The sequence below is a fragment of the Talaromyces marneffei genome, chromosome 8, assembly GCF_009556855.1.
Source record: "Talaromyces marneffei chromosome 8, complete sequence".
NCBI lineage: Eukaryota > Fungi > Ascomycota > Eurotiomycetes > Eurotiales > Trichocomaceae > Talaromyces > Talaromyces marneffei.
The window spans coordinates 908,703-922,216 of NC_072355.1; the positions used below are offsets into that span (position 1 = coordinate 908,703).

The 13,514-nt window shown below is 46.9% G+C and overlaps 5 protein-coding genes across 5 annotated transcripts; 3 read left to right on the forward strand and 2 right to left on the reverse strand.

Annotated features, from left to right (window-relative positions):
* Window positions 1-207: 207 nt before the first annotated feature.
* EYB26_009666 (uncharacterized protein) lies at window positions 208-1,529 on the reverse strand (the record flags this gene model as incomplete). The annotated part of the gene is made up of 3 exons (XM_054268913.1): window positions 208-1,093; window positions 1,143-1,318; window positions 1,371-1,529. The coding sequence occupies 3 exons, from the start codon at window positions 1,527-1,529 to the stop codon at window positions 208-210; spliced, it is 1,221 nt and encodes a 406-aa protein (XP_054124888.1).
* Window positions 1,530-2,895: 1,366 nt separating this feature from the next.
* EYB26_009667 (uncharacterized protein) lies at window positions 2,896-3,976 on the forward strand (the record flags this gene model as incomplete). The annotated part of the gene is made up of 3 exons (XM_054268914.1): window positions 2,896-2,911; window positions 2,959-3,691; window positions 3,739-3,976. The coding sequence occupies 3 exons, from the start codon at window positions 2,896-2,898 to the stop codon at window positions 3,974-3,976; spliced, it is 987 nt and encodes a 328-aa protein (XP_054124889.1).
* A 1,341-nt stretch (window positions 3,977-5,317) lies between these two features.
* On the forward strand, window positions 5,318-7,147 carry EYB26_009668 (uncharacterized protein; the record flags this gene model as incomplete). The annotated part of the gene is made up of 4 exons (XM_054268915.1): window positions 5,318-5,400; window positions 5,482-5,648; window positions 5,702-6,081; window positions 6,134-7,147. The coding sequence occupies 4 exons, from the start codon at window positions 5,318-5,320 to the stop codon at window positions 7,145-7,147; spliced, it is 1,644 nt and encodes a 547-aa protein (XP_054124890.1).
* A 749-nt stretch (window positions 7,148-7,896) lies between these two features.
* Window positions 7,897-9,732, reverse strand: EYB26_009669 (uncharacterized protein; the record flags this gene model as incomplete). The annotated part of the gene is made up of 4 exons (XM_054268916.1): window positions 7,897-8,366; window positions 8,423-9,541; window positions 9,601-9,645; window positions 9,702-9,732. The coding sequence occupies 4 exons, from the start codon at window positions 9,730-9,732 to the stop codon at window positions 7,897-7,899; spliced, it is 1,665 nt and encodes a 554-aa protein (XP_054124891.1).
* A 606-nt stretch (window positions 9,733-10,338) lies between these two features.
* Window positions 10,339-12,232, forward strand: EYB26_009670 (uncharacterized protein; the record flags this gene model as incomplete). Its single annotated transcript, XM_054268917.1, has 3 exons — window positions 10,339-10,458; window positions 10,513-11,538; window positions 11,594-12,232. The coding sequence occupies 3 exons, from the start codon at window positions 10,339-10,341 to the stop codon at window positions 12,230-12,232; spliced, it is 1,785 nt and encodes a 594-aa protein (XP_054124892.1).
* Between the last annotated feature and the right edge of the window lie 1,282 nt (window positions 12,233-13,514).

Here is a 13,514-nt window from a genome sequence, read left to right on the forward strand (position 1 = left end):
ACTGGTGGGATTCAGGTCTTCTTGGGAAGTTTGGTAACACTGAATGAATACTTTGGTGGAACGTATTGTTCCTTTGACAATTATATTCTCAAATCCATATACCGCATTATTTGGGATGGGGCGGGAAACTGTGAGAACGAAGAAGTAAATTCATGATATCATAGTAATTCGTATGTACATTTTAAACCACTAAACACCTTTTTTTAATCACTTGCGCTGTCCATAAGCCTTGGTAGCGTAGTCACCGTTGTGGACAATCAAATCCTCAGGACGGTAGTCGTGGCGTCCAGAAAAGTAGCTCTCGAGAATCTTCTTGGTACCCTCGGCATAACGGATCTGAGCATCGATAGAAGTTCCAGACATATGAGGAACCATGGCGTTACCGCCACCCCAGGGTCCTTCAACGTAACGGAGAGGGTGATCCTTGGGGGCGGGCTGAGGGAACCAGACATCACCACCGTATCCGCGCAAGTGACCGCTCTTGACAGCTTCGGCAACATCTTCCTTGACAACAATGGCGCCACGAGCAGTGTTGACGAGCCATGAGCCGGGCTTCATCTTGGAGATCAACTCCTTATTGAAGAGACCCTTGGTCTTTTCGTGAAGAGGGCAGTTGATGGTGACGACATCACACTGGGCGAGCATTTCCTCAAGAGTGTCAACGCGACGGCAACCAATCTCCTTCTCAACTTCGGGCTTCAGGGGCTGGTAGTCGTAGTAGAGGAGCTCCTTGCAGTCGAAGGGCTTGAGACGACGCAAGACACGTTCACCGATACGGCCAACGGCAACAGTTCCTACAACCTTGTTCTCCAAGTCGTATTCATTCTTGGCGACAGCAGCAACATCCCAGCCTCCGTTGCGGATCTGGTCGTGCGCAGGAACAAAGTTGCGGACAAGAGTAAGGATGGTCATGACAACGTGCTCAGCCACGGAGACGACGTTGGAGCCCGTGACCTCAGCAACGGTAATACCGCCGTTGGTCTTGTTGGCAGCATTAAGATCGACGTGGTCGGAACCAATACCGGCAGTCACAGCAAGCTTAAGTTTCTTGGCCTTTGCAAGGCGTTCTGCGGTGAGGTATCCAGGGTGGAAGCTACATTCATTAGTACGCTTCGGAGATAAGTGGTGGTGCTTGTACATACGGAGTGGTGATGATGACTTCGGCGTCAACCAACTCCTTCTCAAAAACAGAGTCAGGACCCTCCTTGTCGGAGGTGGTCACCAAAGTGTGGCCGTGATCCTCGAGCCACTTGCGAATACCGAGCTCGTTCTCGGTGGTACCGAGGAGGCCAGGCTGCTGTTTGGCATGCTCGCCGCCCTGCACTCTATTAGTCGCAATTCAACTATGCATGGTGTTGACAGAAACTCACATCATAAAGGACCATCAACACTTTACCCTGTCGGGGAGCACTCGCTGTTAGTGTACGCACTCCAGAAAAGACAGGAGCCCGCCATTGGCGAGCCGGGATCGCAAGAAGCGATGTAGCAGGACGCTGAAGTGCACGGGGGATAGAGCGGCTAAATACCATGATGAATAGAATTGAGTTGTTATTTGGAATGTGAAACAAAAAGATCGTCCCTGGGGGAGAAGGGATTAAATATCTGCGGTGGTCAGCTAGGTGACTTGGTTCAAGTGATTCCAGGTTGCAAGCATTCCTGGGAAAGAGAAGACTGGTGCATGCGGGGAAGGAGCCAGGGCTGTCATTGGCAGGGAGGAACCGCAAACAATAACATAAACATGATGCAATTGATATCACATACCTTGGAGATGAAGTGGGAAGAGAAGGAAGCAAGGCTGGTGATGATGATGGTAGAAAATAATAAAGAAAAAGAATCAACAAAATCAGGGTCGCAGCAACCCATTATATATACATGTATAGCCAACTAATCCTACATCCACTTGATGGAGGAGCCAACAGCCAACTCGCTTTCAATGGAGTTGTCTCTGTACGACTGCTCTCCTCATCTCCCCTCTTCTCCTCGTAACATCTGAGAGGAGCACCGCAACATGTGCCCCCACATGAATGTCAAGATTGCTAAGTCTTGTAGATCGACGTGTCAAGGCGGAATTGCGGGGAGCGCTCGGATGGTTTCACCCTCCAAGTTGAGGTGGTAGAACTTCTCGATTCAGCAACTTCTTTGCCAAATATTTGCCTATTCGGGAAATAACGGTCGTGATTGGTTCCTATGCCCGTGCTACCCCACCTGCATTGTCTGTTTGCGCCAATTATATTGACTGGATGGCCAATACTCTCCGCACCCTAAACCGGATATGGTAGCACACCATGTGAGGGGGAGCTTTGCCGTGAGGGGATCTCGATCCCCCCCCTCATGGTTCTTTTTCTGTCGACTCTCCAGCGATAGTCCTACTACGGAGTATGTATTCCTCGACTTGAAGGACCTTGCGAGAATAAGACTTCTTTCTCTTTGAATTGTCTTCCACCCTACCTCGTATGATTCGCAACATGCTGCTGTGTTATGTGTCGCAGGAAGGCGGCTCTTACATCCTCACCCACCCTGAGCGTTGATGGCAATTGCTTATCGACAGCCATTAGAACGGACACGCTCTCCGCGTTATGAAAATGAAGTTTTGGAGAGGATCGTTCAACATAGATAGAAGTCGGAGAGTATATGGTACTTGCAGGCTCATCGCAACTTCCGATTGTCGCGCCCCTTTAGCACCTTCCTGATGTGCATAACTTGCGACTTACCGTTGAGGATGGCTCTTTCCTATTCTGCATTCTTTCTGTTCTCTGGGACTCTGTCGAATAATCACTTCCTATTGCTTCGAGATGTATTCGCTGTCATTCTATCTTGTACTTTTGCAATCAATGAAATTTCACCTTCATTTAACTCTCATTGTTTTTCATATGCCATATCAGATAATAACGGACGATGGACGCAAACCAAGGTATGAATCTCTCCGGACAACTTCAAATGCTAACTGACATATACAAGATGCGCGCCATGTCATCGAGATAAGGGAATCTCCAGGAAAAGGTCTGGGCACCTTTGCAAAGACCAACATACCCCGTGGCACTCGTATCTTGGCCGAATCATGTCTACTCAAAATAAAATGTGATGGCGATGAGGAACCATCCGCAACAGCCATCTTGCAAGCCTTTGAAAGCCTTTCTCCTTCACAGCAAAAATCATACCTAGAGCTCCATACTTATGCGTGCGATTTGGACAAGCAAATTCTCGGGAAGCAAACGGGACAGAGCTGGGAAGAATTGCCAGAAATTCATAGGGAAGTGCTTAGCATCTACACAGCAAACTCGTTTTGTTCCATATACCTGCTCGGATCTCGCTTCAATCATTCTTGCCTTCCGAATACAACTCATTCGTACAACCCCCAGCTCGACATGGAGACTTTCCATACTATTCAAGACATCAGTGCAGGTGAAGAGTTGCTTATTACGTACATGGATGGGAGCAATTGGGTTAGGAGCAAGCGCCAGGAATACTTGCAGAAATGGGGATTTGAGTGCAGCTGCCCGGTCTGTGAGGATACCCCGGAAGGCAGAGCGAAAGAGGAGAAACGGTTGATAATGTCCCTGCTGAGTGACGATCTCGAGGATCTCCTCACCCTTGACACGGAGGAATCACCGGAAGAGGCACTGAAATTAACGCAGAAGCTGGCTGCGATACAAAAGTCCGAAGGACTTGTAGGCCGGGAATTATGTTTTTCGTATGTTACATTCTCTGCCGATAAGGTCATAAACCAACGTTGCTTAGTTATTACTACGCTGCTAAAGTTAATACCCGACTGGGAAATGCAAGAATGGCTCTGTTATGGGCTGATAAAGGGCTGGAAGTTGATCGTTACTGTGTGGGCGAGGACCATCCCGAGTACACGACCACGTTGGAGGCTTTTACGCGGTTGCAAGTAACATTGAGCAAGGTATCAGGATTCGACGACCAGATGATGAAATATCTCAGCAACCTTGGCTCTGTTTCCGATAGCTTGGCTTGATGTTGGGAGTGGCACACCCGTCTCTAAGGGCTGGTTGTTACGCATATTTAACCCGTTTATATTGACGAAGCGCTGATGGTCTTGCTGACGGTCTATCGGTGACATACCTTCCTTTATTTATACATTATAGAAGTTACTAGAATTATCAATAGAAGTCCTCATTCATTTTGTCAATATTCATTACAGAGTAGTTAATGCTAGATTGTAATTCGCTTATCTGCTACCACTACTGCGAACACCATACCACCATGTTCGAGATATATACTATCAACTCCTTTATAGTTTCAGATTGATAGAGACGTTTATAGACGCAATTTATTAACAAGACATAAAGAGACGAATAGATAAGGAGAGAATGTCGCCGATGGAGGCTTAAAACCCTTGGGGTTTCATCTTGCATGAGGGAGCCGTAGCCCTAAGCCCCTGCCGCGCCCTCCACACGAAACTCTTATGATTTCATCTCCTGTTCGACAACTAATCACCATCATCATACAAACCTATCCCACTCTGACATGTAAGGGCACCAGTAATCCTGAACGTCTCACGCATCCTATTTCAGAAATGTTGCCACCACTAATGACGAAGGTGATAGCGTATTTGGACGAAATTCGTCCCCTTCCATGTTCTTTCCACGAACCTGCGACACTACTCAGACCTAAAGCCCTAGGATCGATGAGACTTGTTCTTACTATTTCTAGAATAGCCACGAACGATAACTCAAATCCGATCGGCATTTGACACGCTTTTTTTTTCGATGTGCTACAAGAGGAAGGTAAAACGCCAACATGGGAGTCAGGTGGGCGGCCGTTAGGAGACCGCCTCCCCCTGTATGCTTTTCTATGTGTTTGAAGCAAGTGCCGATAGATTTTCTTTTCATCTTCATTATTCTCTTTTTGCTATTTGTCACTGCTATTGTCCGTGTCATTCGTTTCTTCATCAGCCCTATCCGGCTGCGAAAGCTATTCAGCTGGTCTGAACTGGACGCTTCTTTCATTTTTCACTTCGATCATCGAGACTCTGGAAGCACTCGCCTATTCTGAATAATATTACTTTTTTTTCTTTCCAAGAAACAAATTGACATTCATTTGATCCTCGAACAGCTTCATTCGATTTTCTAGATACGTCACTCATCGATGCCAATTCGTACAACGGTATAGTCCTCCCTCTAGGACGAATGCCGGTGCGTTCAACAAAAACTGTATGATGACAATATCATCTTTATTGGAGCGATTTGCAAACACAAATAATGGCGCTGCACACGACCATGTGGTGGTTCCTCGAAATCCGTGGTACTATGAGAATAGCACGCCGACTTCTGCGATACTTCTAATATCGTTCAATATGGCATCGGCGGGGCTGTTGATGGCGACGGTGTTTTTTGACTTGTCGAAGGTGCCGAAGAAGAATGGTCTTTTATCAAGCGAGTATGCTATCTCAATCCGCGAGTCTAGTGATGGATGATGGAGGGGGAAAAAATGAAGAACTGACTGACATGGGTTGCATAGAAAGCGACAATCGTTCCTTCAATCGATTCGACCTGGTGACGTCTTGACTTTGTCCTTTACAGCGGCGGTACTTGCTCAGGGCATGGTTTTGGTGGTTATTCAGTCCATGCAAATGTCTCCTTTGATCTCTATGAATTGTGGTACAATTGGACAGATAGTGTTCCCAGGTGAGACCCCTTCGAAATCATATTCAGACTACCGGTGTTCTGACAGTATGCAGCATTGTGGGTAGTAGGACTCGTGATACTCGTCTTCGGCATCGAAACGTTATATCGGGGCTTTCAGAGGAACGGATTTGCGCCACGCAAGAAAATGGTAGTCTATATCTGCTGGGTGGTGATAATCCTGTTGACCGGATTGACATATATTCCAACTCACCTTCGACGATCCACGCTCAGTGAATGTTCCTTGGGATTACTTTCGATCGTGAAGCCGTGGAGTGATATTGCACTTGGAATTACAATTGCTTTGATTGTGTTTTATACGCTGATTGCGTCGATACTGGTGACTCAATTGTTTCGTGCAACGGGTGTGGATACAATGGAACGAGTTGCTGCAACGCAGATGGTTTATTATCTGATCATAGCCACTGCGGTTTTTGTAAGTCTTTCTCGCTTTAAACATGATGTGAAATCTCGACTGATGAACGTAGACCTTCTTTTTACCTTTCTGGGCAAGAATCACCCTTGGCATACCTCAAGGCATTACGCCAATGATGGCAATAGTGTCGATCAATGTGATTGGCATCGTTGTATCATTCTTCCAACTGTTGTTCCGGTCATATACCGAATGCATGACCATTCGATACTCAGAATCGTCTCGGGATTATCGGTGGAAGAATGGACTCAAGAGAAAGATCTCATCTCCAATCGCAATTCCTCAGGAAGAATACCATCTCTTCAACGATGGCATGAATGCTCAAAAGAGGCATTTCAACCGGATGGATACTGATAAATCATTACCACCGACACCGACGCCTACCATCAAACCGAAGCCCAACACCAATAATTATATCAACAGAAAACCCTCGTATTCGATATTTCCAACGGAAGCCAGCGCTCGCAAGCCCAAATACCCAGCTTCAAGCCTCTATGAAGATGAAATACTCCTCGTCCCACCGCGTCCTGCCTTTGCAGCTCATAACCGCAATTCATCCGACGTCAGCCATGCAACGGTTCAAATCGGATTTCGTCTAAGCAATCTCGATCCTCCTCCTCCTCCATCAAGGATGGGGAATGGTGAGCCATCATCAGCAACGATAGCTTCAAGAACCTATTCGCGCTTCCTCGCTCCTCCACCGTTTTCAATCTCAAACCCAAACGCAAACAGCCACATCTCGGCAACATCTCTCAACGTCCCCATCACACTCCGTTCGCCAGTCACAGAACGTCCCAACGTGAATTTCCCTTCTCCTGCAGTAGTAGCAGCAGCAGGAGCAGCAGCATCTTTCTCAAGGCCGAGATCAAGCACGCTCCCCATCCCGTCTCGATCCGTCACCAGCCTCGGCGCAAGATCGCCAGGTGTTTATCAGAAACTAGACGATCTCCAAAAACTGCTAGAAGTAGATCTACAAGCTGCACAGAAAGCCGCTGCTGACAGTGAGGCCTGGCCGCTGAGAGATTCGCTGCCGGGGTTGTTGCCCCAGTCGACGTATCATCCTGATTGATTGGTATTATTAATGTTGAGCATATGTTGATGGTTCTTTTGTATTTATTCTTCTTCTTCTTTTTCACCTTGATATCATTCGTTGGTTGTTAACGTGTATAAGTAACTGGCTCTCGTTCTTTACGTATGTGATCTTTACGTATGTGATCTTTACGTATGTGATCTTTACGTGTGATGTATAGACGTCTCTCTCTCTCTTTCTTGTCTTCAATTTATTTCAGCTCTTGTATAGATGGATTGCAAGCACACAATTCAAGTATTTTCAAAGGACTTTATGTGTGACGGGGTCCTTCTTCGTATAACCTTCCACTCAACTGTGTGATATGTAATATTCTCGTACCTCGCCAGGCTAACAACTGGCTCTGGGCTCAAACTTGCAGTCGAGGCTTTTGTTGCTGATACCGATTTCTCTGATCGGGCCCAGTAGGTATTACCGAGAGAACCCCGGGCGTCTATTATAGCAACTAGCAGCTAAGATACACTGTCACACTCTTCAACACAACAACAAAATCATCCTCGACTAAACCTAGACGCTTCACAATGAGAGATAAATCATCAACGAGACCGTCAGGACTGCATAAAAATAACAACCTTATGGATATCACAACAGACAATAGTTCGCTTAGGGCGAATCAAATGCAAACGTAAAGCACTTCATAGCTATGAAATGAATGAACTTCAGAGGTCGTTTCATAAAATACCATAACGACTGACGAAACCGAAAACCGTCTGTCGTTCCGTGTGGTTTCTTCAATCCTTCTTGCCAAGTTTCTCCTCGACCAAAGCACGAGCCTCTTGAGCTGATGGTATAGATGCCGTAGCGCCGTGCTTGCACATCTCTTGAATTTCTTCCGAAATCTCTTTGATCGCGTCATCAACGTCCTTCTCCAGATCGTTCGGAAGACCGAGCACAGGAGCATCAGCGCTCACTGTTCGTGCCAGTGCTGGACGGCTACGTTTCTTCTGTTGTGCGATGAGATAGCCTCTAGCAGGGCTGGCGAAGAACGCCATTGCCGAAGCAACGCCCACGACGCCGTAAAAATACACATGACGCCACACTGAGATTGTGCCATTGAAGGAGAGAAGAACGAACGGAGCGACAGTGAATGACATGATTAGTTGGGTTACAAACCAGGATGCCACATCATAATAAGGCTTCATCGCGGTTGGCTTGGAACCATCTGGGCTCAAGAAGAAAGGACGAACATAGCGTCGGAAATCTAGCAGAATGTTAGAGAAACAATATCAAGAATAGAACAGAAAGATGAATACGCACTCTTTGCCACAGTCTGGACGAATGAAGCGAAGATAAACGCCAGATAATAACCAGGGTAGAAACCGTGCCAAATCGCGCTGGTACCAAAGGTTGCCAAACTGGCCCTGAATCCCGGCTTCTTGCCCTTGGGTGTAACTCGCAAATAGACGTAGTTACGAAGCCAGTGGTTTGTATTCTTGTTCCAGTTTTCAAGATAGCCTCTGGTGTTTTGCGCCGTCTCTAAGCCCCAAGGGTTGACATTCTCTAAACGGTTCCAGTAGACCTTGCCCGTCTTGGCATCGAAACCATTGTACCCGAGACCAGACATAATACAGGCACCTTCAGTCAGGGACCAGGCGCCGTAGTACTTGAACCGGGTCACAAGCCCAAGCATATGCAATTGCCAGATGCGACGTGGGAGCGAGAAGGTCGAGTATTCGTCGCTGAAGTAAAACGAGAACGGATACTGGGGGGCCAGCTGCACAAAAGCCAAAATCCAGATTATACCTATGATCATCTTCTTCAAAGCTGGGCGACCACTGCGTGGAATCTTTCGCTTCTTCCGAGTAGGGGGAACTTTCGAGGGATCAGTACCGGGAGGGACTTCAAAGAGCGTTGTATCGAGCCACCGGCGATAGTCAACATAGTCGAAAGCAGGACCTCCAAAGAGCGACGGAAAGAATAGCACATAACCAGCATAGTCTAGTATATTGGGGAATTCCCTGATTGCCGCATATTTCTGAGCGTCCGTGAGGTCCTTGTCCGGGCGACGGCCATCATGAATGTTCCAGCAGAATGCCGAAAGTTTCATGACAAGCACCATTTGAGGGCCGGTGATATCGACAACCGAAGCATCGTCTGCCATCTGCCGATAAATGTGGCTGATAGACATGTGTCCCATCAAGAAAGTGAAGCCGATCCAAGGCATCAGAGAGCCATCGATGTAGTATGCAATGAGATAGGTGGCCACGGAGCTATACGTCAACGTGAGCAAGCCGTCCCAGAGTTCGTATAGGCCGAGAAAATAGAATAGCGACGCAGCGATAATGAAGACATTCTTTTTCCATGGGTCTTTATCCGGAATTCGCTTGAGAATGGCGGCCAACGGGTAGGAGAGAAGGAAGGATCCGATGAGTTTGACTGTACAACAATCGATCAGTAAGGGTATGCGCAGTACAGGTACTGACAATGCAATTTACCATCATCAACAGATGCTCCAAGTATGTTCGCCGCACCGGCAAAAGCTAGACACAGGTCTTGTCAGTTGTGTCCAACGCGGCAAGTATACAAATGTTCTTACGGGCGTCAATATAGGCGCGGAGGGCAGCCATGGCGGGCTTTTGCCAATAGTCTCTACTGGGTAAGTTAAGACTCGGTCATTCAAGAAAGAAAAGCGAGAGTGAGAATATAAAAGAGAACGACGAAGGGTTGTGTGTAGGGGGATGTTGACAAAAAAATGAAACGGGAGCGATGCCGTCATGCGCTGGGGTAGGTAAGGAAGGAGCTAACATTTTTGTTGAGTGACCGCCTCAACTGACCCGCTACACCCAACTGCATACAATAACAAGTCTCTACGGAGCATCAACTGTACTACATCAATGATCAGAGTAAGTCCGGAGTAGTAGGCCTCGGACTCAACAAATCTCATTTCACCGCAGTTTCACGTGCACCCGTCATACCTGTTCCATTCAGCTGGCAAGCCTGGCATAGCACTGCTACTTCGACCTATCAGAGCCGTCCGTTCGTTCCCCCCAAGGCGAGACGGCGGGCAAGCTTATGACAACACAACATTGAACGCTGCCTAGCGCCTACAGGCTACTACAAGGCTACGACAGGCTTATCGCTTTCTGTTGACACTTGTATACAACCACGCCTACCATCAAACGATATCGCCGAGCTATATCCAATACGCAAACCGCGCGTCGCCATTCACAACAATGGACGTCGTCGCAGCAGTGTCCGGGTACCTTTCCCGGATGGTGTCTGTCGGCGACTCGTCTACAGCGACAGGCTCGTCGCCGTCTAAGATGAAGATTCTGCTTCTTGATAGTGAGACAGTGGGCAACACGATTTTTGTCGGCTTCTCGAATTTGCACTGACTGTAATGGCAGGTTCCGATCGTATCGACAGCGATTACCCAATCGGCTCTCCTCAATCATGAAGTCTACCTCGTCGATCGATTAGATAACCAGGCGCGAGAGAAAATGCGACATTTACGGTGTATCTGCTTTGTGCGCCCGTCGCCGAATTCAATACAGCTGCTTATCGACGAATTACGAGCGCCGAAATACGGAGAGTACCACCTTTTCTTCACAAATATCATTCGCAAATCGTCCTTGGAGAGACTTGCCGAGGCGGACGACCATGAGGTAGTGCGCGTGGTTCAGGAACAGTTTGCGGATTTTATCGTTATCAACCCTGATTTGTGCTCACTCAATCTGGGATTCCCGTTGAATCGAATATGGAGCAATAGCCCCGATATGTGGAATAGCGATGCATTACAAAGGATAACGGAGGGCCTAATTGCCATGTTACTCGCGTTGAAGAAGAATCCATTGATTCGATACGAGAAAAATAGCCTTATGGCCAAGAAGTTGGCAACAGAAGTCCGCTACCAATTGACTCAAGAAGAGCAACTCTTCAACTTTCGAAAAACCGATACTCCTCCCATTCTCCTTATCCTCGACCGACGAGACGATCCTATAACACCCCTTCTGACACAATGGACTTATCAGGCAATGGTACATGAGTTGATTGGTATTCACAATGGGCGAGTAGATCTACGCAATATTCCTGACGTCCGACCGGAGCTGCAGGAAATAGTACTGTCGCAGGATCAAGACCCGTTCTATAAGAAGAACATGTACCAGAATTTCGGAGATCTAGGAGGGAACATCAAAGAGTATGTCGAGCAGTATCAGGCCAAGACACAAAGCAGTATGAGCATCGAATCGATTGCAGACATGAAGCGATTCGTGGAGGATTATCCAGAGTTCCGCAAATTATCTGGAAACGTCAGCAAACATGTGACTCTAGTTAGCGAGTTGAGTCGTCGTGTTGGCGAGGATGATTTGTTGGATGTTAGTGAATTGGAGCAGAGTCTGGCATGTAATGACAATCATGCCAGTGACTTGCGCGTGAGTTTCGTGAAGTAATATTTCTAGATGACTTCTACTTGCTGACACGTTGCAGTCATTACAAAGAATAATCCAACTGCCTTCTGTAAAGGCCGAGAACAAGATTCGCCTGGTCGCGCTCTATGGAATACGCTACGAAAAGCAACCCAACAATGCACTACCAGTCTTACTTGATCTGCTCTCCGCCGCTGGTAATGTTCCACAACATGAAGTGAACATTATCCCCAAGCTCCTTGCATATCATCACTCTCTACAAGCGCCGCCCGTTGCGGGTGGCTTTTCCGATCTTTTTGAGTCGGTGTCTTTGTTCTCGGGCGCTCGTGACCGGTTCAGGGGATTGAAAGGTGTCGAGAACGTCTACACTCAACACTCGCCTCGTCTCGAAGCAACGTTACAGAATCTAATCAAAGGCAAGCTGAGAGAATTACAGTATCCCTTCTTAGAAGGTGGTGGGCATACAAGAGACAAGCCGCAAGATATCATTGTCTTTATGATAGGCGGAGCAACATATGAGGAGGCCAAGTTGATTGCCCAGATCAATGCCAGCTCTCCAGGAATCAGGGTTGTTCTCGGGGCGACCACAATTCATAATAGTACGACATTCTTTGAGGAGGTCAATGATGCAGTCAGCAATTGGCCAGAACCTACTCCTGGCTCGGCGGCAGGACGATTGCGAAGGGAATTGGGACGGTGATAGTTTTTTCTTTCTTTTTGAACGGATGATCAGCAAGGCGTTGGCGTTGGTATGGGGGTAATCCTTATGCTATAGTAGCTTGTATGTAGATACACCAGTTGACATTTATACAACCGCCGCTTTAGATATATCAGATCGGATCTTGGCCCGTCAATCAATACAACTCACGATTCAGGGCAAGGGATCCTACCTTTTCCTCTCTACATGTGTAGATATCAAGTATACTTATATACGTATAATATGCAAAACCATTCTACGCACCACGAGGCTGAACAGACCTTAAGACGTAACTAGCTAGCCACATAATGTGCTCAGCAGGTGGCCCAGTAAACTTGAGACCCTAGAACCCCAGCGGCCACCAGACTTCAACTACTAAATTGAGGAGAGGAGGAGATATGATGTGCAGGATAAACGATAATGTATCTATCTACTGTGTAGTACGTAGTCCCAGATCTAAATAGGCCACACATCCCATGCATGCATGCATTCTTTTTTTTTTTTTTTGTACATGAGACTAATGCATGTAGGTTTGTTTCTGTACGTTGGACTAAAGTTTAGAATTGACTTTTTGTGTGACAATAGTCTGTACTATAAAAAGATCTATGCAATGGACAATTAGGTGTCACGGATCCAACTCCGTTCCAGGCTAACACCCCAAAGAAGGCGAAAGCGGTGAGGTTTCAAGACACCGATGAATCCGCGGGGGATCTTTGTTCTATGAGTTTCCCGTCCTGGGAATAGCTTCACGGAGAGCTTTGTTTATTGCTTTATTGTATGCTTTCGTTGTTAGATCTTTGTACGGATTTGCAGGCTTGCTCCGTCAGGAATCATGCCCTGGAGCAAGCCTACGCAGGCATAAATAGAGGCCTGATCCCCATGTTAGATAGTTCTTTTCTTCAGCTCACGTCTTGTTAGTTTCCTACGCCATACGTTTTACATTGATATCCTCGCTCCGTTACACATATTACTTTAACACTACTCTCAGAGCCCCCTTTAAATGCTCTTTAATATTAGCGCCAAAGGCTCCAAGCTCGGAGCGGACTTGCGAGTTGCAGTTGATCTATCATCCCAGCCTCATCCAGCTCGATGCCCAAGGCAGTAACCAAGACATGATGAATAAATAATATAATATATTATTGGGACTGGAAAAAGTGTAGGTTGATTCCTTGTTTGAGTAGAATTATGGAGGCGAATAATTGTAAATCTATTTGTGCGTTTTTCATATGATATAACCTCGAGAAATTTTTCTCCAACAAGGACTATCATAAAATTCAAAAGATCA